The sequence below is a fragment of the Fusarium venenatum genome (assembly GCF_020744135.1).
Source record: "Fusarium venenatum strain MPI-CAGE-CH-0201 chromosome Unknown EDB82scaffold_4, whole genome shotgun sequence".
NCBI lineage: Eukaryota > Fungi > Ascomycota > Sordariomycetes > Hypocreales > Nectriaceae > Fusarium > Fusarium venenatum.
The window spans coordinates 1836202-1858449 of NW_027072132.1; the positions used below are offsets into that span (position 1 = coordinate 1836202).

At 48.5% G+C, this 22248-nt stretch overlaps 5 protein-coding genes across 5 annotated transcripts; 2 read left to right on the plus strand and 3 right to left on the minus strand.

Annotated features, from left to right (window-relative positions):
• Window positions 1-2811: 2811 nt before the first annotated feature.
• EDB82DRAFT_298379 (pyridoxal phosphate-dependent transferase) lies at window positions 2812-4601 on the minus strand. The gene is made up of 2 exons (XM_025737447.2): window positions 3878-4601; window positions 2812-3820 (listed from the first exon to the last, which is right to left on the minus strand). The coding sequence occupies exons 1-2, from the start codon at window positions 4349-4351 to the stop codon at window positions 2981-2983; spliced, it is 1314 nt and encodes a 437-aa protein (XP_025592307.1). The 5' UTR covers window positions 4352-4601; the 3' UTR covers window positions 2812-2980.
• A 1480-nt stretch (window positions 4602-6081) lies between these two features.
• Window positions 6082-8190, plus strand: EDB82DRAFT_529150 (GPI mannosyltransferase 3; the record flags this gene model as incomplete). The annotated part of the gene is made up of 3 exons (XM_025737448.1): window positions 6082-6288; window positions 6501-6731; window positions 6787-8190. The coding sequence occupies 3 exons, from the start codon at window positions 6082-6084 to the stop codon at window positions 8188-8190; spliced, it is 1842 nt and encodes a 613-aa protein (XP_025592308.1).
• Window positions 8191-8398: 208 nt separating this feature from the next.
• EDB82DRAFT_561274 (uncharacterized protein) lies at window positions 8399-11414 on the minus strand (the record flags this gene model as incomplete). The annotated part of the gene is made up of 2 exons (XM_025737449.2): window positions 8399-11176; window positions 11234-11414. 2 exons carry the CDS (start codon window positions 11412-11414, stop codon window positions 8607-8609), a joined length of 2751 nt encoding a protein of 916 aa, XP_025592309.2. The 3' UTR covers window positions 8399-8606.
• Window positions 11415-14572: 3158 nt separating this feature from the next.
• EDB82DRAFT_529152 (Tim10/DDP family zinc finger-domain-containing protein) lies at window positions 14573-15890 on the plus strand (the record flags this gene model as incomplete). Its single annotated transcript, XM_065609202.1, has 3 exons — window positions 14573-14640; window positions 15575-15644; window positions 15705-15890. 3 exons carry the CDS (start codon window positions 14573-14575, stop codon window positions 15888-15890), a joined length of 324 nt encoding a protein of 107 aa, XP_065463248.1.
• A 228-nt stretch (window positions 15891-16118) lies between these two features.
• On the minus strand, window positions 16119-22176 carry EDB82DRAFT_298436 (nucleoporin subcomplex protein binding to Pom34-domain-containing protein). The gene is made up of 4 exons (XM_025737452.2): window positions 22016-22176; window positions 21014-21926; window positions 17829-20966; window positions 16119-17778 (listed from the first exon to the last, which is right to left on the minus strand). The coding sequence occupies exons 1-4, from the start codon at window positions 22084-22086 to the stop codon at window positions 16444-16446; spliced, it is 5457 nt and encodes a 1818-aa protein (XP_025592312.2). The 5' UTR covers window positions 22087-22176; the 3' UTR covers window positions 16119-16443.
• Window positions 22177-22248: the final 72 nt, after the last annotated feature.

Consider the following 22248-nt stretch of genomic DNA (forward strand, 5'->3'; position numbering starts at 1 on the left):
CTGAACTTATTCTCTCGAGGGACCACCTCAACAAAAGTCATTTCGACCCCTTTGGTTGGGAATCTTGATGCGCTTTCATGATTTTCTGTTTTCAACAATCCCTCTCTTTTCAAAACAACAATCTATCGCCACATCAACACCAACACCAACACCAACACTATCGCCGCCATCATGACCACAACCACAACCACAGCTACACCCATACCCACCATGGCCCTGCCGGCTCTTTGGGGGTGGTGGCTCTGCGGTTTAGGCCTTTTTGTCCCCGCGGTCTTCATGGTATTTAAAAGGATGTGCGACAGAAGTAAGTAGTCCCAAAGCCCTTACTAATTTTACAATCACCTACTTTCGAACTTCTTCTAACTTCTACTTAAAAGGGGGGGATTACAAAATGGATTACTGAGTCAGGATAGAGATGAATTCTTGTGTTGTAGTTAGAAATTCCACTGGTCCCAGTTGTTCTAGTCTTTTCGCCATCCAGACCATTCATAATCTCCTCCTGATCCCCCTTCCTCACCCGCACCCTCTTCTATGGTATGGGCCTTGTATACTAGTCTATATTTTGTCCTTTGAACAAATCGATCGAGTTCCAGGACAGCATGGAAAGTTTACAACTGATGGTGGTATCAAACGCGTAAGCGAGCACGAGAAGTACAAACATGCCCTCGGCAGCGACAGGGGAAGAAGAAGCTTCAAGTGTTTTCTAAAAGTCGAAAGAGGTTCTTTTCAAACCAATAGTCGACTATCGGAGGTTTTCTGGCTTGGTATGCCCTTGGCTATAATTGGGATTTTATACGCGGGAAGGAAGAGGGTATATCTTTAGGGCATGATTCAAACTTTTACTCAGTATTGTTGAGCATCCAGTCTTCTACCTTATTCGGTTCCTTTCTCGTCTCCTAAAAGTCTATCTCTGCCATGAAGCTCACTGTACTTGACTTGACTTGACCACTTCCTTGTGACAGTATCCCCTTTCCCCTCATCAACTCCATGTCATCACAACCTCATACCACGGCGGTAAAGCTTTCATCTCAGATATATGAGTATTTTATAAACAGGTACGTACCTACATCTGCCTTTATACTATTGCCATTCGACCAAAGCCCCTCAACCTCGAACATAACTGAACGCAGACCAAATACATCCCCAACCTCACCTTCTGGATCCGAACCCACCAAGCAAAATGCCCACAAAAAAGCAATGGATAATAACAGGCGTCGTGGCGACCATAATAATTTGGGGAATCTATTCTACTTATCGACGATGCAAGGCCGAAGAGAAGGAGGCTAAAAAGAAGGGGGCTAAAAAGGAACAAGTCATGGTCGACGACGATTCAGTGTCAAGCCTCGAGCTTACGGTACTTTCGCCACGATGCGAACCTTCTTCCGGGTAACCGTGGATTGGGATCTTTATGCTTGTCGGAATTTGACGATGAGAAACTGGAGAGTTGGAAGTGTTGCAAGCCTCATACCACTCGTCGATGGCACTCTGAAGTCATGTCTCTTTTATCCATCATGACGACATGCGATGCGGTCAGAGTCAACGGTTCGATCAGACCCAAGGTTGCAAACAAAATCTAAGAGCGCAATACACACTCGATAAGCTCCAAAATCAATGTTCAGAATACGGAATTCTGTAGTCAACACATGATCTTGCCGACTTCAACCCAAGCGTCAACCGCACGCACAAATTCAATGATTGATAAACACATTCTAGCATTGCCTCGCTTATATCTATGACAACCACTGACATAGACTCCTAGCAAACAGACCAATTCGACCATAGTGACTCTTCCTCATTCCCACATCCAATACAGCATGCCACACGTTCAAATACAATGCATAATCCCTAAAGTCAAAGCCAACATCCAAGGCATGTAGTTTGGTTACACTATGCAGGTGCCGTCCACCAAAACACAATTTGATCCGTCGAATCGGCGGCTCTCTTCCGGCCCTTTTGCCGTGAATCGGGCTCCCGTGGCGCCGTGTTTCAGGGTCCACCATACGGCAAATACGGCTCCGATGAATACAGGGTTGTTTTAGATGTATGCACCTGTAATTGGACTTGTTTCTTTTTACGTGATAGTTAACAATAAAACTTGCTCATAATTCTAAACAGTGCGAGTCATGGAACAACCCTTCACCTAGGTATACGCGTAAAGATGTAATTGATATGTTTCATGGTGAAATACCTTGCAGCGAGTCAGGAAATGCGGTGTATCTTGACACCAGTCACAGCACATCATAATCCCAGGAAAAGACTTAGTATGCTATAAGCAATATATAAAAAAACAGCATAATCAGCTGTCACCCACACATTATTCAACCGGGGGAGATCCTGGACAGTTTCAACGAGTTCACACTGGTAAGATGCTGTCTATCTGTGTGATGTCACATTTAGTGATCATTTATCTACCTGCATGCGACCTGTCTCATGATGAGATGGCGATCTCATGGTTGGTCCATTTGCCTGCCGTGAGTTACAGCACTATATCATTTTCGTGTATAAGTTTCTAGGCAAATGTCAATGAAATACAAATTATTTTCTGGTGATTATCGCATTTATCTACTGTTTGCGCCGCCAAATATGCCATAATTGAAGATGGTTACTGTGACGCGGGTTTATCATGTCATGATGGAGTATAGCTACAACCACATATCTCGAGGATTTTAAGATCATGCACGTACACGTCAAATAACACTACGAAGCAAATACAGGCACCTTGTTTTAATAGTTTCATTTAACAATTCCAATTTATCAGGGTATTCAGCTCGTTCAAGGCTACCTAGCCGACATGGAATCCCACAAACGCCCACAAGAGTGCTGGATTGCCCCTTGTTATGCATCTCGAACGTACATCGTATCGCTATGCTTTCCAAGCATGATACTCGGTGCTTGACCAAAATCACAAACGCCATTTTCCCAGTTTCCGTCGTATCTAGAGCTTGCGCTCAAGACTCATGATTTTTACCCAGCATCATGATTAGTGGTGCTTGGCAGGCGCGACAGTAGGAAGCTCCTTGATAGCCTCGGCAATGATCTTGAGACCCTTTTGGAGATCCTCCTCGCTAATGACTAGTGGAGGTGCGAAGCGGATGATATCGCCGTGAGTGGGCTTGGCCAATAGACCCTTGCTCTTGAGGAGCAAGCAAAGATCCCAGGCAGTTCGGCCGTTGGCTGCGGACTCATCGATGACAACAGCGTTGAGGAGACCCTTTCCTCGGATCACCTTGAGGATAGGAGTGTTGAGGGCCTTGAGACCATCACGGAACATGTTACCAAGCTTCTCAGCCTTGGCAGTAAGGTCTTCCTCCTCCATGATCTCAAGGGCGCGGATAGAGACAGCAGATCCCAGTGGGTTACCTCCATAGGTAGAGCCGTGGGTGCCAGGCTCGACAACCAGCATGATCTCCTTGCTGCTGAGAACGCAGCTCACGGGGTACATGCCACCAGAGATGGCCTTTCCGAGAGTGACAAGGTCGGGCTTGATGTTGGCCCATTGAGAGCAGAGCATGCGACCAGTTCGACCAATACCAGTTTGGATCTCGTCGCAGATGAACAAAACATTGTGCTTGGTGCAGAGAGCCTGGACTTTGGCGAGGTAATCGTCGTCGGGAACAACAACACCAGCCTCACCCTGAATTGGCTCGCAGATGAAAGCAGCAGTCTCTTTGCCGTGAGCCTCAAGAACCTCCTCGAGGTCGGCAATGTTGTTGTATCGAATGGGCTTCCCGGTGGTGGGGTTGAAAGCACCGACATTGGGAACGTAGGGACCGTAGTTCTCTCTTGACTCGGGGTCTACTGACAGGGTAATGGCAGTCATCTTGGACATGTTAGCTTATGGGGTCTTGCAATTGTTGCCAGTGTCGATTGGACTTACAGTTCGGCCGTGGAAGTTCTCTGAAACACCAAAGATCCAGGCCTTCTCCTGAGGAACACCTTTGACCTTGTACGCCCACTTGCGAGCGATCTTGATGGCAGTCTCGACAGCCTCAGCGCCAGTGCACATGGGCAGAACCATGTCGTAACCAAAGACGCTTCGGACCTTTTCAGCCCACTTGGGGAAGACATCGTTGTAGAAAGCTCGAGAGCTGAGGGTCAATCGACCGGCCTGCTCAGTGAGGGCCTTGATAAGCTCGGGGTGGCAGTGGCCTTGGTTGACAGCGCTGTAGGCAGAGAGGAAATCGTAGTAGTGGTTGCCCTCAGGGTCCCAGACATTGACACCTTCAGCGCGGGCAAAGACCACAGGGAGAGGGTGGTAGTTGTGAGCAGCGTACTCCTCCTCAATGGCGATGGCCTTGTCGGTGGAGGTGGCATGGAACCGAGAGACGGACTTCTCGGCGTGAGGAGACATGATGTGACGTCAGGGGGGAGTTGTTGTTATGATTTGAGCAATTGTTCAAGTAAAGTGAGGATATTTGTAGTTTATCAAATTACTTGATCTTGTTCTTGCTGGAGAGATGAATAAAGAGACTAGAGAAGAGAACAACTGAGCATTGGAGGAGGACATGGCTGCTCTTTAAGGTCCGGAGGCGGCAAGACAGTGGTCGGCAAACGGAGGCTCGGAGCGGGTAGAGGAAGACGATAGAATTGGATTTTAGGTAATTATTACAGTACTCTGAGTGTTGGTTTCCGGTTGTTTGTTCGACACTATACCCCTAAGTGCAAGTGTGAGCGACCAAGCGTGGGAGTGTGCGGGCGTGAGGTTGCGAAGTTGAACATGTGAGGACTCTGATTGGGTGACTTGCTCGGCGGAACTGGGCGGGTGACTTACCGCCATCGGCCGAATTGACCGTCTACAGTTGATAACTGTCTTGTATTTTCTTGTCATGACATGATAAGTAAGAGAGGGGTTCGCTTACAGCCAAGGACGCGGAGGTGAATCCCAGATGTCTGGTCTACGGAAGAGGAAGTACGTATTCTTTCCGTTTTCATACTAGAGACTCACTTTTATTCGCAGTCCCAAAAGTCTACGCCGTAACGTTAAATTTCCGACAATGTCTTATTGGAGACAACTTGCATCCATCATGAGGAGAGGGTGATCTTCTTTCTCTATATACACAAGAGATAAGAGGCTCCAAATTGCCAACTAGCAAGTCTTGACTAACTTGTTCCAGTGACGGCATAATCTGGGGTGAGGGGAATGGGGGACCACCTGACAAGGGTTCAATGCAGGCTTGGCTTATAGACGAGCTTATTGTAGGTTGGAATGACCAATAGACATTTCCTTGTTACTACAGTTGATTCCTGTTTTGAAAACGAATGAATCTCATAACAGTACAGCATAATGATTGCAATCAGAGGTACAAACTCCACTGTATGTGTGACCATGAAAACAGAAGCTGTCTTAGTTGTTACCGTCTGCAGCTGTGAAACTTCCACAGCCATCTCTCGGTGTTACTTACTTTCTATTAAGTAACAAGCTACTGGTTCTCATGTGACCCCCAACCTGTCAATTGATATTTGGATCAATCAGAAAAAGAATTGGTTGATGTTGTTCCCTAAAGTGGAAGTGTCTAAGCGAGTGTATATCCATAGCTTCTTACCGCCAGATGCCGCCAGTTCCGCCTTGACACATATATGTCAGCAGAAGTGGCCTTAACTCCGCCTAAGCCGCCAAAATTCAAGTTTACAAGATATTTCACTTCATGATCCATGAATGTTCATAGCAGTAGGAAATATATTTCAAGTACAATTAAAACCTGCTGGTTATTTATTTCTGGAGTGCATTGTACCTGAGTTAATTACTCTAACAGCAGTAAAATGTTAGTTATAACATCTCACATGCAATAACCAGGCTGCCAGTTCAACAACGAATTATATCAGCCATAACTACAGACCAATAGATAGTCCAATTGAAAACAAGCACTTCTCTTTACTTGTCGCCTGTCCTTTATGTCTTGAAACTCTTGTTAGACTGCTGTTTTAACACTGACACTGGCGTCTGTATCAGGATTGTGGCGGTGGATGTGGCTTGCCTCCAGGGCTACGCCACACTTTTTCAACAACAAGCTGTCTCGATACTCCCCTATCGTCGATGTACTCTTCTATGCTGAGGGCCTATATCAACTAATCACTCTCGACATGTCGTCCGCAACAGTTTCGAGAAAGGTTCTCGATGAAGCTCGGAACCAGAGAAACCGATCGGTTTTCCTGCGTGACATTATCGTTATTCGTCTTATCAATGCTTGGTGGATAGGCACCTTTTTCCAGCCAGATGAGTTCTTCCAGTCTCTTGAACCAGCTTGGAACCTGGCTTTTGGATCCGAGAGCGGTGCTTGGTTAACATGGGTACGTTATTTGCTTTGCATTTATTGAAGTATCTCCGGTCACAAGGGTCATTGTATGTCTTCATTTTCGTGAAATACTATGTTATTGTTATCGACAAGTGTCAACACCACTTACACCATTGACCAAGCCAACTCATGAATACGCAACTCACTTTCCCCTTGCGTCTCTGCTTCACCAAACCCTCAATATCACATCTGACCTTTTCAAACTAGGAATGGCAACATCAACTTCGCACCTCTCTTCATCCAGCTCTCTTCGCAGGCGTCTATCTCGTCGCCGACTTCATCTCCAGCCATATCCTCCCCATAGGAATCCTCCGCGCTTCCATCCTCGTCGCTGCACCCCAAGCTCTCCAAGCTGTAATTGCTGGCCTCGGCGACTGGTACACTTGGCAGCTGGCCGTGTCCATTTTCGGCGCCAACAGCAATGTCTCATTCTTTGCTGTAAGTTTCTACCCTTGAGAGCTCAGAACCGTACGCTAACATAGCTGGGATACAGCTCTTTCTGCAACTTTTCAACCCTTGGCAATGGTACTGCTCTACAAGAACCTTTTCAAACTCTTTGGAAATGACTCTCACTGTAATGGCCATGTACTACTGGCCCTGGGAGCTTCTCGGTGTGGCAGAGACAACTAAGGAGAACCCTAAACCTACCCCTATTCTCAAGAATCTCCGGTCACTTCGGGCCTCTCTTTGTCTTGCAGCTTTGGCTGTGGTTCTCCGACCCACCAACGCCTTGATCTGGGTGACCATTGTCCTTTTCACTATTACCCGGGTCTCATTTCAGGGACCTTCACCTCTTGGTCTTTCAACAGTTCTCACACTGATTCGCGAGGCCATCTTGTGCGGTTCTCTGATCCTAGCCATATCCGCTGCCTCGGACCGTCAGTACTTTGGCTTCTGGACGTTTCCTGCTTACAACTTCCTACACTTTAACCTATCAAAGGCCCTTGCCGTCTTCTATGGTCGTAGCCCCTGGCACTATTATTTTCTCCAAGGGCTCCCCCTGATTTGTACCACAAGTCTTCCGTTTGCTGTTGCTGCTCTTTACAAGCCAACTGCACATGCCACATCGGCACAGCAATCCAATGTGCTCAAAACATTGGCCTATACTGTTTTCACAACTATTGGTGTTTTGTCGCTCATTACACACAAAGAAGTTCGCTTCATCTATCCTCTCCTCCCAACACTCAGTATACTCGCTGCCCCTTACGCTGCCTCATTCTTCACATCCCAACCAAGTCCCACCACCAACAATCCTCGTCCGCGACCTCAGATCCGCAACAAGCCCTACCTTTTTATTGCCCTTGGAGTCAATGTTTTTCTCGCAGGCTACCTGTCTTTCTTCCACCAGCCAGCTCCACTTGATGTCCTCGCCTATCTCCGTCATGAGTACGAGCGCATCCATCCGGACTCTGTTGCACTAGCCCAAACCTCTCACTTCTCTGCTACACCCGAGAAGGAGGATGAACTCTTTGCTTTGTTCCTGATGCCTTGCCACTCTACTCCGTGGCGTTCACATCTAGTCTATCCTGGCCTACGAGCTTATGCTCTCACCTGCGAGCCTCCTCTTCACACTGAGCCAAATACTCCCGAGAGAGAAAACTATCGTGACGAGGCTGATCGATTCTATGATGACCCTATTCCTTTTCTCACCTCTGAGCTATTCAATCCGGCCAATGCCCTTGCTGTTCCTCGCTATATCATTGGCTTTGAAGGTATCGAGCCATGGCTTCAAGAGTTCACCCAAACTCCCGAGGCCCAATCTCTTGGATTGAGTCAGGTACGGCCTGTCTGGAAGGGTTTCAATGGCCTTTTCAATGAAGATTGGCGGCGGTCAGGAAAAATGATTGTTTGGGACACTGGCGTATATGACATGGCGGCCCCTACAAAGGAATTATGAGAGACCATCTTTCATATTTTAAAATAGAGTAGTGTACACTTCTTTCCAATGTACTGTAAGAAAGGCGGTTGTAGTTTAAATAGAACTCCTACTAATCAAACATATCGATTGCCCTGACACATGTTTGGGCTCCATATCATTTTGATAGTGACCTGTACTCCATGACTAACTCCCCCACCCGCTTAAACGAAATAAAGCTCCCTGGCACACTTTGCTACATTACATGTATGTAATCGACTTGTAAGGGTGGTTGAGGGGTCAGAAGGGTCTCGTCGATAAGCCCATCTTCCACTATCCATGATGCTTTCCATCTCATTCTCTCAACAAAATAAACTAAAGAAAAGACCAGCACATTGGTATCACCTTTGCGATCACTCCTAATTTTCCTCCTGCCTAAACTGAAACGACTCCTTTTGCTATTGCTCCTGTTTCGGTGCTTCTGCTCCTGCCTCTGGCTTTGGCTGCTGCTCAGTATGGGGGTGCTCGAGCTGCGCTGGTGATGCCACAGCTGTTTGTTTGATAGCCTCAGCGGGCTTCTCATGTGGTTTCGACTCTGTTGGTAACTCGGACTCTTTTTGTGCCTGCGTTTGCGTGGTCATAAAGGTAGGAGCTGACGGCGAAGTTGGAGACTGCAATGGTGACGAAACCGGGGGTGTGTCCACGTCAAGCATGGACCTGATCTTCTGCGCATGGGGCTTTGGTGATTCCATCGTAGCTTGAGTGGGGGATTGGGGCTGGTCTTGGACTGGGAGCGCTCGATCTTGTGCTGGAGCTACAGGTTGGACGGCGGGCTGAGCTTGGGCTACAGGCGATGATTGAGTTTCCACCTGCTGCTGCTGGATAGGTGACGTGGGTTCGGGTTGTACCATTGTCAACGTGGTAGTTTGAGGAGCGACAGCGCCTGTAGATAGTGGCGCCGCTGCATTGGTAGTGGCAACTGTTGGGGCAGCTGCTATGGCTGCAAGTGAGGCAGGCTGCTCATCCGTGTTCACATCCATGTTCTTCGGCGGAGGCGAGAAGCTTGAAGCGCCTAAGCCAGGACGATCAGCAGGAGGAGGAGACTTAGCCCTCCTTTGTTCTGCGTTCTCTTTTGCTTCACGGTACTTGTTCCTGATCCATCCTATGGGACCCTTGGAATCGCTCTCTCTGCCTTGGTCAAAGCTACCGTGCCCTTCAGCAACCATGTAAGGTCGATCTGAGCTCTCGCTTTTTCGAGGTCTGTGGCTGGAACTGGAAATTGATAGATTGCTGACATCACCATTATCATTCTGTCCAAGGGCCAGGCGGGGCGACGTGAGACCTGCGGATGAGCCGCCGTCGGCATTCCTACTTCTTGATAACCGCCAGCGTCTCTTCTTTTCTCTCTCTGCTTGATCGAATGTGCTGACTGACTGCTCGTCGAGAATTTGATCCAAGTCCGATCCTTCGTTAAAAGATGAATGCAAAGATGTCGGCGGTGATTTCTTCGACTTCAATGTGTTATCTGGATGCAGGCTTTGGTTCGATGACGCTTGGGATACTCGTGGAGTATGTTCCGATGATACATCGCTCTTCTGCTGCGTCAAAGGAGCAGCTACGAGTTGAGGATCGTGAGCATTTTGCGCATGTAGCCCCTCTTGTAACTGCTGCTCGTTTTGATGTTGTTCCAACGCTTCTTGATGTCTGTCTTCTAGGATGGGAGTGGGCTGCTGCTGCATGATCTGTGGTTCCGGGTCGTAATGCTGTTGATGGTCCATAGGGTTGGGAAGCTCGTGTCCCGGGGATGTTGATGTTCCATGTTGGTATGTCAACGAGGCAACAGAGCTTTGTGCACTTGGGTTCAAGCTGCCAGGTATTCTTTTCTTCTTCAGCTTGTTAGGTTGCCTCTTATCTCCAGTATCGGTGTTCGGAATTGAACGAAAAATGTTTGTAAGGTTCCGCTGAGTGGGAGACTCTTGCGGCACTTCAAGAAGCCTCTCGTGACTTCGTCCTGTTACTGGGGCTTTGCTTGGAGTAGCATAGCCACCATGAGCAAATTCTGACGAACGTGTTGATTGGGGAGATTCTGCCACGCTCTCTGTGGGATTGACCTGAGTCAAAGGCTCAAGGTGAGCACCGGAACGAGGGCTTGCGCCATCGGTTCGCTGAAAGCGTCCAGCGCCAATAGCAGGTGATTTCTTGGATGGCACCGTATTGCTCCTAGCCAAACCACCTGTCGTTGGCGTTGCTGTCAAGGCTGGGCTGTTCGGTGTCGAGCTTCCGTCATTTCTGGAGTTTCGTGACGACACGGATCGGTTCCTGCGAAGCTTGCCGTCTCGTCGCACGCTATTGGCACCGGCGCTCGCGTTGGATGCTGATCGGCCCAAACTTGTCTGTCTAGCGGGTTGCGGGGTGAGAGGACCGCTAGGAGTGCTGCCGGACTCCACTTCCTTCTTGGTCTTTTCGTCAGCAGCAGTGCCTTGCATGCCAATGAGGAAATGATCTTGGTTTTCAATCAGAAAGATGATAACGCATTGGTTCAGCCGGTATTCCTCGGGAGCCATGGCGTGTGCTGGGTGAGAAAGCATGCCTGGTTGGAAAATGGCAGCCAAGTTCTGTGAGTTCATTCGGTTCTCATCTGCTTTGGCAGCAAATACTGCGAGAAGGTCAAGAATGTAGAGCAGCAGCTGTCGATTCAGAGGGGGCAGCTCAGTGATGAGCTGCTGATACTGTATGATGGCGGCTTTCTCGTTGAAGTTCTCCACGAACTGAGGACCCTCTGCGTCACCTACAGCCTGCTTGGTTGCGCCTCGGAGGGGATCGCGGAACTTCTCGTAGAGATCGAGGGGAACGACAGGCTCGGGAAGGTCATTAAGGTATCGCCGCAAAACGTTGGCAGCGTCGTGTACTGTGTATCCTTCCCAGACGAGACCCTTTCCGTATCTGTCGGGCGAGTCGAATATGGTCTTGAGCTCCTTTATCCTCTTTTCCGAGCCGCTAAGACGGAAAATTCCTTCGATATGGGTAGCTGGGACAAAATGTCAGCATTTTCACCCTGTCGGCCACTCCAGGCAAATCAACCAACCTTTTTCTTTGAGGAAGACGCCGCACTTTGCGACGACGATGGGAACATAGCCGTAGATGTAGCTTTGTCCCTTTTCATCGATGAGTGAGATCGCAACATTGGCGTATGTTATACTTTGTCGTAGAGGCACACCAAAGATGCCTTGTGGTCGGGTTTCTAAAGTGTTTGAGTCAGAGAACATAGGCAAGAAGTGGGGGTTGACCATATGCGCAGTGGTTTTTAGACCATGGGCATTATAAATGCGACAGGCGTGAGAGAGAGCAGCAATCTGCAGAAGTACTTGACTTCGGCAGTGAAGCGCATCGCGACAAAAGTGCCGAGGAGTGAAACCATGCCGTATCATGACGATTCAGCTTGAAAGGAAACCCGGCAGTGTTGCGCAAGAAGCAGTGAGAGGGGGGAAACCATACCCTGAGGTTCTTGATGCTTTGAAGGCAGCTTGAAGCCCTTCCACCATGATTTGAGATCGCGCTTGCTAGGCGGGGAGGCTGCACTGTTGATGTGAAGGGTCGGCTGGTTGGCCTGGTTAGGGTTCGAAGCGGCGGACGTCATGGCGAACGGCCGAGTATGCCAAAGGCGAAAACGATGAATTTCGAAGAGGACAGAGAGGGTGACGTGACGAAGGACGCTACAGCTGGGCCGGCCCAGTTGCCAGAGTCACGATGGCTGGGCCTCAGCCTCGATCGAATTCGAGGTCGAAGTCAAGAATGCGGCGGCGAGGTGCGCTGAGCGGTGACCCGGAATCGTGTTGTGGAGGAACACCGGGTTCAAAGAAACGGGAAGGAGGTCGAGAAGATCGAAAACCGATAGGCGACGGTGGGCTGAAGGGCACGATGCGAGGCTAAAGATCAGAAGCTAGAAACCAAGGCGTCGAGCTGGGGAGCTCAAACAAGCGAGCGAGGGAGTCGAGGGCAACAGTGTGCGCGCCAGTGTATGATGAGACAGATCGGTCGATGATTGGTAGCGTCAAGGGCGTCAGAGCGGTAGGGCGTCAAGGCGTTAGGCGCTGGTTCAGTTTGGTTTGGTACAGTATCCAGTCCTTCCTTGGCTTGAGGCACAGGCTGGCGTAAGCAAGAATGGAAAAGACAAAGGCAAAGGAGAGCGATGGTGATTGATAAAGCGGGTTGAGAGAAGAAGCGAGGCGAGGCGAGACGAGGGCGCCTTGAAGGGGTCGACGCCGTAGATTATTGCTCAGGTTGATGATTATCGCGTTTTCGCAGTTTGATAGGGAGCGAGATGTACTGTAGCAATAGAAAAACAGTTGGTGGCATCAACAACGAACGGGAGGGAGTAAGATTAAACAAATCCAACCTATCCAAATCAATTGATGTCAGGCGGGGGAGGCTTTGGGGTTGGGGGGCCAAAAAGCTAGGTACCTCTCTAGACCAGGCCAGGTATTGTAGGTACCCGTAGCGTTAGTGGGCTGGTCTGTGTTATATCGTGTTGTGGATGACTTGGTCTGGGCTGGATCTGGGTCTGGGTCTTGAACTAGCAGCAAGGCAGGCAAAGGCAACCAAAGGGAAGATAGAGAAGGGTAAGGGTAAGTGAGATAGTGGAGGTTGCAAAGTAGACCGGCCAGGGTGTAGGGGATGGAGTCAGGTACTAATAGAGCCCTGCCCTGTCGTTGAGCGAGAATCAACGGAAGCGAGTCCGAAAAGCAAGAATTCAAGATGTTGAATTCGTAAGTAATAATTTGAGGCCGTCTTTTAATAGAACTGGCCTGCCCACCGATTAAAGATGCAGGTGGTGGCTGTGGAAGTGAGTGGTAAGGGTATAAGGCAACTTCTTGTTTCGTGTAAAGTTGACGTAGGTTCCTTAATTGCAAAATACCTATAGGCAGATCTCTCTCAGGCGTCGGATGTTTTTAAGCGAATGGACGAGGTTTGCTGTGAGTCTAATAAAAGTATGGGCTACAGACACAAGTCCTGACCACGCTCGCTGTGCTTGGTTGTGTTTACACTGAAACCGAATATACACAAGCGATGGTGATGGAGCCTGAGGTATTAGGGCAAGCGAATTGCGTTGGGTACCTGTAATGAGTTGGGATGGAAGCGAGTGACCAAACAAATGAACGAGCGTGAGAACAAGAGCAAGAGTGACAGTGAGAGTGAGAACAAGCAGGGATGATGGTAGGAGGAAGATTGAGGTTGAAATTGAGATTGAGAGAGAGGGAGGAATACGAGAGACAGATTAATAACTAAGATGATGTATGCATTGCATTGCATTGGCGCGCTACTGTGCCATTCTCAGACCCAGCTCAAGCACAGCACGGTACGATTCACTTGGTTGAGGTAAACTTTGAATCTGATTTAAAAACTCAATTGTTACTGCAATGCAGCCTTCCGTTGATATCGGGTTGAGTATCACTATCATTGAGTCGTTACCGTTACAGTGCAGCTGCATGACTCCTGCAGGCAACGTGGAATACAACACGGGTACAATACCAGTTTCTCAGGTACTAGTAACAGTCGTTGATTTCTTCAATATAGAACTGTTGTATGTTCAATCCATAGAATATGGAGAACCATTTGAGGGGACAGTTGCTGCAAGCGGATGCTATTCTTTGGTGGATGTGTTGGTGCTGAGCAATATGTACTAACTAAAGATAAGTAGTACATATTAGAGTATCCACCTTTGGTGCAATTGCGTCGTGGACAAATATGGACATGGAAATAGATTTACCAGGATCCAAGCTTGGAACTCAATCAAGCCGATTACTTTATTTTCTTCTGTCCTCCTGCCCTACGACGGCCGGCAAGGGATTGGACTCTCCACAGTGACGAGACATGACCGGCGATCACAGCTCAACTCAGGTGTCTTGGAGTATATTCTTGATTCACCAACGTCCATAATGCAAAATACTATGTTGTCCGTTGAGATTGGCATTCCTTATCACGCACTTGAGTCACTCACATTCGCAGAAAATAAGGGCCCTCCCAACTGCAACCACTACTGCGACCCAGCTGTACCAACGAACTGCCTATGGATCATGATAATGGAGCCCGGTACTAGAAGCAGATACATAAAAGAAATACACCATGGACTACCGTTGTAGGTGCCTGGATTGTAGGTAGTCGGCTGCCTCCAAGTGTCTAGGTGCTTGATCTTGATCTACAGGGCTCTCGATAATGGGCCACCTTTTCATTTCAATACTGGGCTAACAAGTTAGGGTGCATATCCCAATCTTACCTTGTTTCTTTTGCAACTGCAGCAAAAAAACGAAATCTGGGTAATAACCCGGATCAAGCCAAGTCGTCAAATGATTTGCAACCATCCATTGATAAATACATGGATAGTATAGTGCTGTACGTAATCATCGACAATCAGGGTCCTGCCGCTATGTTTCCATATTTGGCCCTACTACCCAACGTTATCTCCAACTACGTCAAAGAGTTGCAGCATCACACGTCAGTCTCTTTATTCAAGTCGCCTGCTGCATCCCTCACCAGCTGCTGCGCCTCATCCAGTTCCGAAAAGAGAAAGCGCTTGTCAGCGGGATGCCGCGTCGATCAGTGTTTCAAGATTTTGCCATCTGTAAGTGAAAATACACACTAGAATAGCAACATTCCTCTCTCGGTATACATCACTGGTCAGCTGGGCTTAATGATAGCCTGATAGGCACCCAGCTGCCGGATAGACTAGAGTACGTGGTGGGCTGTAAGCGAGTTGGCTCTTTTGATCTACAAAATAATAATGAGGGGTAACTAAGCGGGGAGGTTCTCGCATGGACGATATTCTTATGATTAAGCACACATTACGTGTGAATCATCTTAAAAAAGACAAGAATAGATGTAAAGCATCAAGGTCAAGTCTGCAGGCAATCAGGCTGGCTATTCTATTTGGTGGCTGGAGAAAAGTATATCTCCACTATCATGGATACCTGGCTACGTCAGACCAAACCTTGCCCGAACAGAAGAAGCAGAGAAAACAGCACGTTGGAAAGCAAAATACACTGCACGGGTGAAATACAACAGACAACAAGTTACATAATTGATTCGACAATATTTACTTAGTACGTGGTTAAGATGCATAAAGAATTGTAGCTGTAAAGTCATGGTCCGGTAGTATAGACTTAAGCTCAACCAATCCGGGGTAAAACGATAATGCGATCCCGCCGATAAGCCGAGCCTTCCAAGCTCTGTGTTGCTTATCTCAATCCTGGCTACGGGTACAAGGTCAAAATTTCAACAACATCGACGTCAACCCACCACAACGGCCTTATAACATCTAATTCATCAACCACATCACTACCCCTAACCCGCCAAAATGGATATGTACGCTCTCGCTCTTTCGAAAACTCTCCGGCCGATCATGATACTGACCATTTCTTTCCAATTGCAGGCTTTCAGCCGCCGAGCAGCGCACTCTTGAGCAGCGCATGCAAAAGCGCCAGGTCAAGGAGTTTATGGGTGTATGTCTATTTCCAAGACAAATTGTTCCTTCCGATTCAATACTGATTCTCGTTATATAGGCTTTCGGCGGTCTTGTCGAGCACTGCTTCATGTCCTGCGTCGATGACTTCACCTCCAAGGCTATTTCCAACCGGGAAAGCGGCTGCATCAACCGTTGCGTCCAGAAGTGGATGGCCTCTCAGCAGCGCATCAGCGACCGCTTCCAGGAGCACAACGCCCAGCTCACAGCTCAGATGAACAAATAAGCGCGACAAACTCGGAATCGCGGCGTGTACGAATAGGAAGAAGAATATACCAACATAAAACTCCGCACGAGATCTACTCTTATGGTGTCAGATGTATACTGGAAGGCCGTCTCCCATGATACCGGAAGGGGATGAAACGACGACGATGATATCGGGCGCCGCAGGTTTTCTGTAGCGCCAAATTGTACTTCTACATTATAATGGGGTATAGACATGAACGGTTGGGCTTGGATCTAGCTACTCCATGAAATGAAAATATGACCCATTTCTCCTTCAGTCATCAAGTTGATAGGAAGACTCGCTGGTCGTTGCTATTTTATAGTTAAAACATGGCCCCATGCTGAAACATAACAACTGTGATAAAAGAAAGACGGTATTGTGAATCGGCATAGTTCAATAGCTGTAGCCATCCATTATGAAATAATCAGATAATACTCTCTTATCTCTGCGCAATGCACATGACCCATTTCCAACGCCAATGACCTAAGATACTACTGGTACTATACATCTCGGTAATAATCGCTATTTTCTTCTCTAAAAACTGTCATCAAATTCAATTCTCTGCTTCATCGCCCAACACATCCCGGATGGCGTCCAGTTGAGCCACAGCTTTCTCCTCCAAAAGACTATCGTATGCTCCGGCGACGGGCTTCATACCCCGCCAATCCATTTCTCGTTGTCCCAAAGGCATAAGTCGTTCCTTTAGCAGCTTCTTTGTGCTCAACCAAAACTCGACGTTTTCAAGAAGGTTTGCTGAATCCCATTCGACGTCCGGAATATCCCGGTTGTTGTTTACGCGAAGAGCAGCAAGCACTCTTGTGAGGAGAGCCAGAGAATGGACTTCAGAAATAGCCACAAGCGTCAAGTAGTGAGGCGACGCTCGAGACTGCGTACGGCTTGCCCCTGGTGCCTCAAAACGGTCCACGCTTGCCTCCAATAGGTGTGGGAACTGGTTCAACACGTAGGCAACTTCTGGAGCGATGGTAGCGCCCAAAGCTGTAAGCAAGTTCAACATCAGAGGAAGTAGTCCCTTAGCCCAGATACCGTAGCAGCGTTGCACAACAGGAGAGTCCGAGTAGGGGGAGATGTTGGATTTGAGCATAAACTTTGTCAGATTTGCTGATAGAATGTTGCTCAGAATTCCATCACAGGCCATCTGCTCGGCAATCAAAGGTAGAGTAGAGAGCTCAAGCAAGAATAACATACTCAGCTCGCCATAAATGGGGTCGCCTTGGTCAGACAGCCTATCAGCCCAAGAGTAGAGGGATGACACAGCATGGAGAACTTGATGCTCAGCCATGATGTTGAGAACCTGGGTCTGTGATTGCTCCATGTTGGGCAGGCTGAGGCATGCTTGGAGGATGGCTGTCAACAGTCCAAGGTCTTCCGGCGACACGCTGGTTTCATTATCGTGGACCAGGCTAACTAATGCGCGGAAACCTCTGCCAACAACGCGGTCGAGGACATTCAACACAGTTTGTGTAACTGTCACTGTGGTTCCCTCAAACACATCTTGGGTTTCTTTCTTGCCAATAGTGTGGTACGCGCGCAGAGTGACGAAGAGGGCTTTCAGCAGGGTACGATAATATGAGATAGACTCAGATCCCCAAGGCTCTTCAACTCCGTTCATCGTACCAACAAGAGTCGAAAGTAGCTGGTTGATGTCCTTCACTGGCACAGAAGATTTGACAAGTCGTTGAATCAACACAAGAGCGAGGTTGGCCCGGGATTCAACCAACTTGAGGAAAATATGCTCAGGCCCAGGAATGCCTTGGTTTGCATTTAAGCATTGCTGAGCAACCTGCAACATTTGTTTCTCGACGGTGTCGTTCTTGGGCAGGCATGTAGAGAGTTCAACAAGCAGGAACTCCCAAGCATGGAAAAGGGCCTAGTTATACAGTTAGTTAGGGTGACCGGAGATGGGAAGAGTCAACTTACAAGCTGAGCATCGACAAGGGATAAGTTCATGTTTGCGCGTTCCATCTCTGCCTTGAAGCCATCATCCTTTCGGGCCTTCCAGCCAGGGTCAAACCGGAGCATCTCATCGGCACGCTCGAGGTCGTAGTAGTAGCTCTTTCCTAATTCTCGTGGCTCAAGGGCAGTTCGTTTGAAATAATCCACAGGACAGTCAGAGTACTTGTTCGAAAAGTTCCTTGCAAAATTGTTGTGTAAAGACTTGTTGTAGCCCCCAACCTCGACTCCGTCGCGAAGGTAATAGTCGAGATCGCTGACGAGATTCTTTGCCAACTTATCGGAATTGCCAAGATGTCGTGAATGGTATAGTTGCATAGCAAATGTCTCAGCAACGTAGGCGGCCAGTCTTGCCTCGAAGCCGGCACGAACAGGATCACTCTTCACGGTAAGGTTAGATGGCTTAAGTTCCCGAACATATGCTCTGAGACCATCCAGGTACGCTGTGTCTTTTTGCAGTGTGAAAACGGTCCAGGGCCAGAAGTTCTGAGCCGAGGCAACGAAGTCGAGTATGACCAGTGCTTCGCTCACTTCAAGATCCTTCAGCTTTCCAAGCTTGGCAAGTCCTGTGGCGAACACTGAGTTGGAAGAGACATCAGTCTTCTTCTTGTCCTTCATCGCCTCTCTTGGGGTTTGTCCTGTAAGAAGACAGTTAGACATCCACTGCTGTCTGTTTCTCAGGATAGCGGAGAAGAATCTCCAAGTTGCCTTGACTTCGGTTCTTAATTCGAATGGCTTTCCAAGAGTCGACAGAAGCTGCAAGAAAGATTTGGAAATTTGAGGTCCAAGATAACCAAGTAGCGAAGGAGGCTCGCTTGAAGACTTGCCAGCATTCACAACCAAAGACTCTAGAAGCCACATTGTAGGTCTGCGATAATGGTCGGATGCTGCACACAGACGTGCGAGCAGGGTCGAGCTCTTGAACAGATAGGTTTCGATCATGCTAGAGGATTGCTCAAGATAATTTGCAACCCGCAAGAGAGTAGCCGATAGCTCTAGTACAGCACTCAACTGTGAGTGAATCATCTCTACACGTCTTGGGTAGAGTGTGCTATCGGCCGTTGTGAATGCTGTAATTAGGGAAGATAAGAGAGGCTGGAAACGAAGAGACCCAGTCGAGGGCGAAACAAAGCAGTCGATAACATAGGAGGCGGCTGGTCGAAGGCAAGAAGTCAGATTCTCCGAGGTAGACGAATCGCCAAGACTATAGCTGTACGAGATTATTTTATGCAAAATAGGCACGACGTCTCGAAGAATTGATGAGCGGCAAGTATCAGACGCAAATCTCCAAGTGGATGTGTTCTCAAAAATATCGACTCCTGCTTGAGCAATCGCATAACTGACCTTTGCCAGCACCTTGTCGGCTGTACCAAGCCAAGGGTTCAAGTCCGACTTGCTTCTACCGGCAGTCTGAATACCAGCTCGGCGCTGAACGGCTGAAGTCATGGCAGTGTCAATCAGATTGCCGAACAGGCGTAGACAAGATGACAAAAAGTCAAGCCTCTCCTGAACTAAATCGAGGCTACCCACAACCTTGGTGAGCTTGCCAGCTCTTGACTCGGAACTCAATAGCTCGCAGCGAGAAATATAGGACCAAACTCTGCTGGGGTAAATTGGCAGAACCGCGTCCAAGAATTGAATGCAAGAGGTAAGAATTGTCACAACGACATCCTCACTCTCTGCAAGGTCGACCTGCATATAATAGTCCATTGTGTCACAGACTACTGTCAACAGATCCCTCCCACTGCCCGCATCGATGTGCTTCTTAGCCTCAGAAAGAATATCGTTGTCTGAAAGCACTAGGGCTCCGCTTGTATCTTCTTGAGCAGCATTCAAGTGTTCCATATGAATGAGTGTCGCAAACAGAGAGATGACTTCGGCTGTTTCCTCAGGTTGGAGCATTCCAAGTTCAGACTGATAGCCCTCCTTCATCAAATTGATTTCCAATCGCCGACCCAAGAGGGAAATCGTTGAGTGAGGGTACTCCATTGAGACGACTCTGCCTGTATCTGTAACGAAGCGGCCATATGTGCCAGCGGGTATTCTGTACGAATCATCTTCGGCACGCCTACCGCGCCACGAGGGGGATAATGAGATGATAGGGATGTCCTGCAGCAGGCAGAAAGTGTTTGTATTCTCATCCTCTTGTGCGAGTTCATAATCTTGAAAGTGGTCAGGAAGAACAAATGTTAGTGTAGGTGTCACCCGAAGAAGGTTGAGAATCATCTGCGACCGCTCGCTATCTCGAAGGCTCGTAGCGCTCGCAAGTGTTCGGCAGAGAGTAATGAAGGGCATGAACTCGTAAGGGTACCTGTCAAGGGCTTGCTGAAAGAAAAACTCCAATGCGAGGTCATCGTTGAGCATCGAGGCAAGGATATCCTGCTTCTCGGAAAGATTCTCCTTCGACGAGAGATCCCAATAGTTTCGACCGGCGCTAAGAACAGAAAGCAAGGCGCTTACGGGTTCTGACTGATAACCGACAATGGGGTAGGAAACCTTAAGAAGTTCCAGAAACACGTTGCGAAGTCGAGAACTGAGCAAAGGGGTCATACTGCCTTCATCAGAGGGGCCTAGGCTTGATGCCATATTGGATATGGCATCAAAGACTCGCCCCTGAGCTGTGACCGCCGATGCAAGCTGCTCCACAACAACAAGATCCTTGGAAGCAGTCGCATTTTCAAGAAAGCCGTCGAATTTTGAGGATTCGATGGAGAAGATGCTCCCTGCCGAGTTGCGCCTTGCAACTGGACGGATCACACCCCCAGCCTCGAAAGTCTCTCGCGCATTCTGTTGCAGCAAGTTGTCTCGTTTCTCCGTTCTGGCTTGATAAGATACGTTCATACGATGGAGGAGCAATGTCCAGGCGAATATGACAGGCGAAGCATTCTCAGAGTCGGCGTCTGCTGCATTAAGCACACTCTTGTGAACTTGCTCGAGGACATCGGATGAGAGGAGATATGTATCGTAGGTGGTATCGGCTTGAGTCGCATCCTCCTCTCTCTCGGAAAGATAGGTTAGCGAGCGAGCTGGCTTAAGTAAAATCAAAGACACGGCGACTGATAGTGTCTTCAAGGGCGTAATTAATGGAGCAATGCTTTCGTGGATCTGTTGAAAGTTAGCATAAGTCATGCAAGCATTCGAGTTGAGCATACCGGTTGAACAGCGTCAAAGAATCTGTAGACGTCCATCAACGAGAACCACTGATTAACAGCATTCGAGGGCGCAAACTCGTCTCCAAAACTATCCACTATCTGGAACACAACGGACAGGGCGTGAACAGCTTCAGTTAAAAGAGTTCGTATCCAGTCAATTTCAACCTCCTCCGTCGCCCACTTTTCGTCGGTGATAGCTTTGAGACCAGATTCGATGCGGCTCATGGAATCTGTCAGAATTTGGAGATAGGTAGGCAGTAGGAGTTCCGCATCGTCGCGCGCAGGCAAAGTCAGTCGATAAGTCTTGGCCAGGTCGAGATCGACATTGGCAAAGGTAGGTAGTCTCCCGTATAGCTTGATAGAGTTGGCGTAGTCCGCAGACATCATAAAAAAACGGCGTTCGGTAAGGTATGTATCGAACAGACGTCGCTGTCTCGTCTCGGTTTTCTCGAACTCGGCCCATATCTCCTCAGCATCCAACGCAGATGCTGAGCCCAAGTCTGACAGGAATCCCGACCCTTGGCCATTGTGAAGGCCGGCAGCTTCCTGCAAGTTCTTTGCATCCTGCGATGATAGTGGACCACTAAGATGGCGAGCTGGGCGAGACTGGTGTTCGATAACGACGATGCGGAGAGCTGCAACTAGGTTGATTTTGGCATTCTTGCTGAGCCATTCGGCATCCTTCTTAATCGACTCAATACCGGGTCGCCCATCAGAGCTGGCGGGCACGTTTATCGGTGCTGTTTTTGTTTGAAAATCTTTTTTGGTAGTTTCGTCTGCGGGTGCGAAGGTGCTGGCAGGATCCTCAAGAAGACGGTGAACATAGTCGTCGCTCAAAAAATTGATAACAGCAGAGCTCGTAGTCCTCTGGCCAGAGCTATCGGAAAGCGCAGTTGCTATAAGCTTCCATGAACTGCGTAGGTAGTCAGTTAGAATACATGTTTGTTTACATAGGGATAGCCGCAAAAGATGGATACTTTGTGATGGGATTATAGAACTTACAGCAGTACCCTCTCCCCAGTCAGGCATTGCTCTAGGGAGGGGAAATATATGCGATCGGCCACCGGCGCCATTGCAAAGAGCGTCAAAAAGGCGACAGTGGCATGCGATGCATTACCTTTTAACTAGGGTAAATGCGAAGTTTGATGCTTGTTGACGCGCCTGGTCGCGATGAGCTTTGGCTGAACAAGGTCAACTTTTTGGTAGCTAGAGAGCTGGTTTAGCCGGCGTTTAGC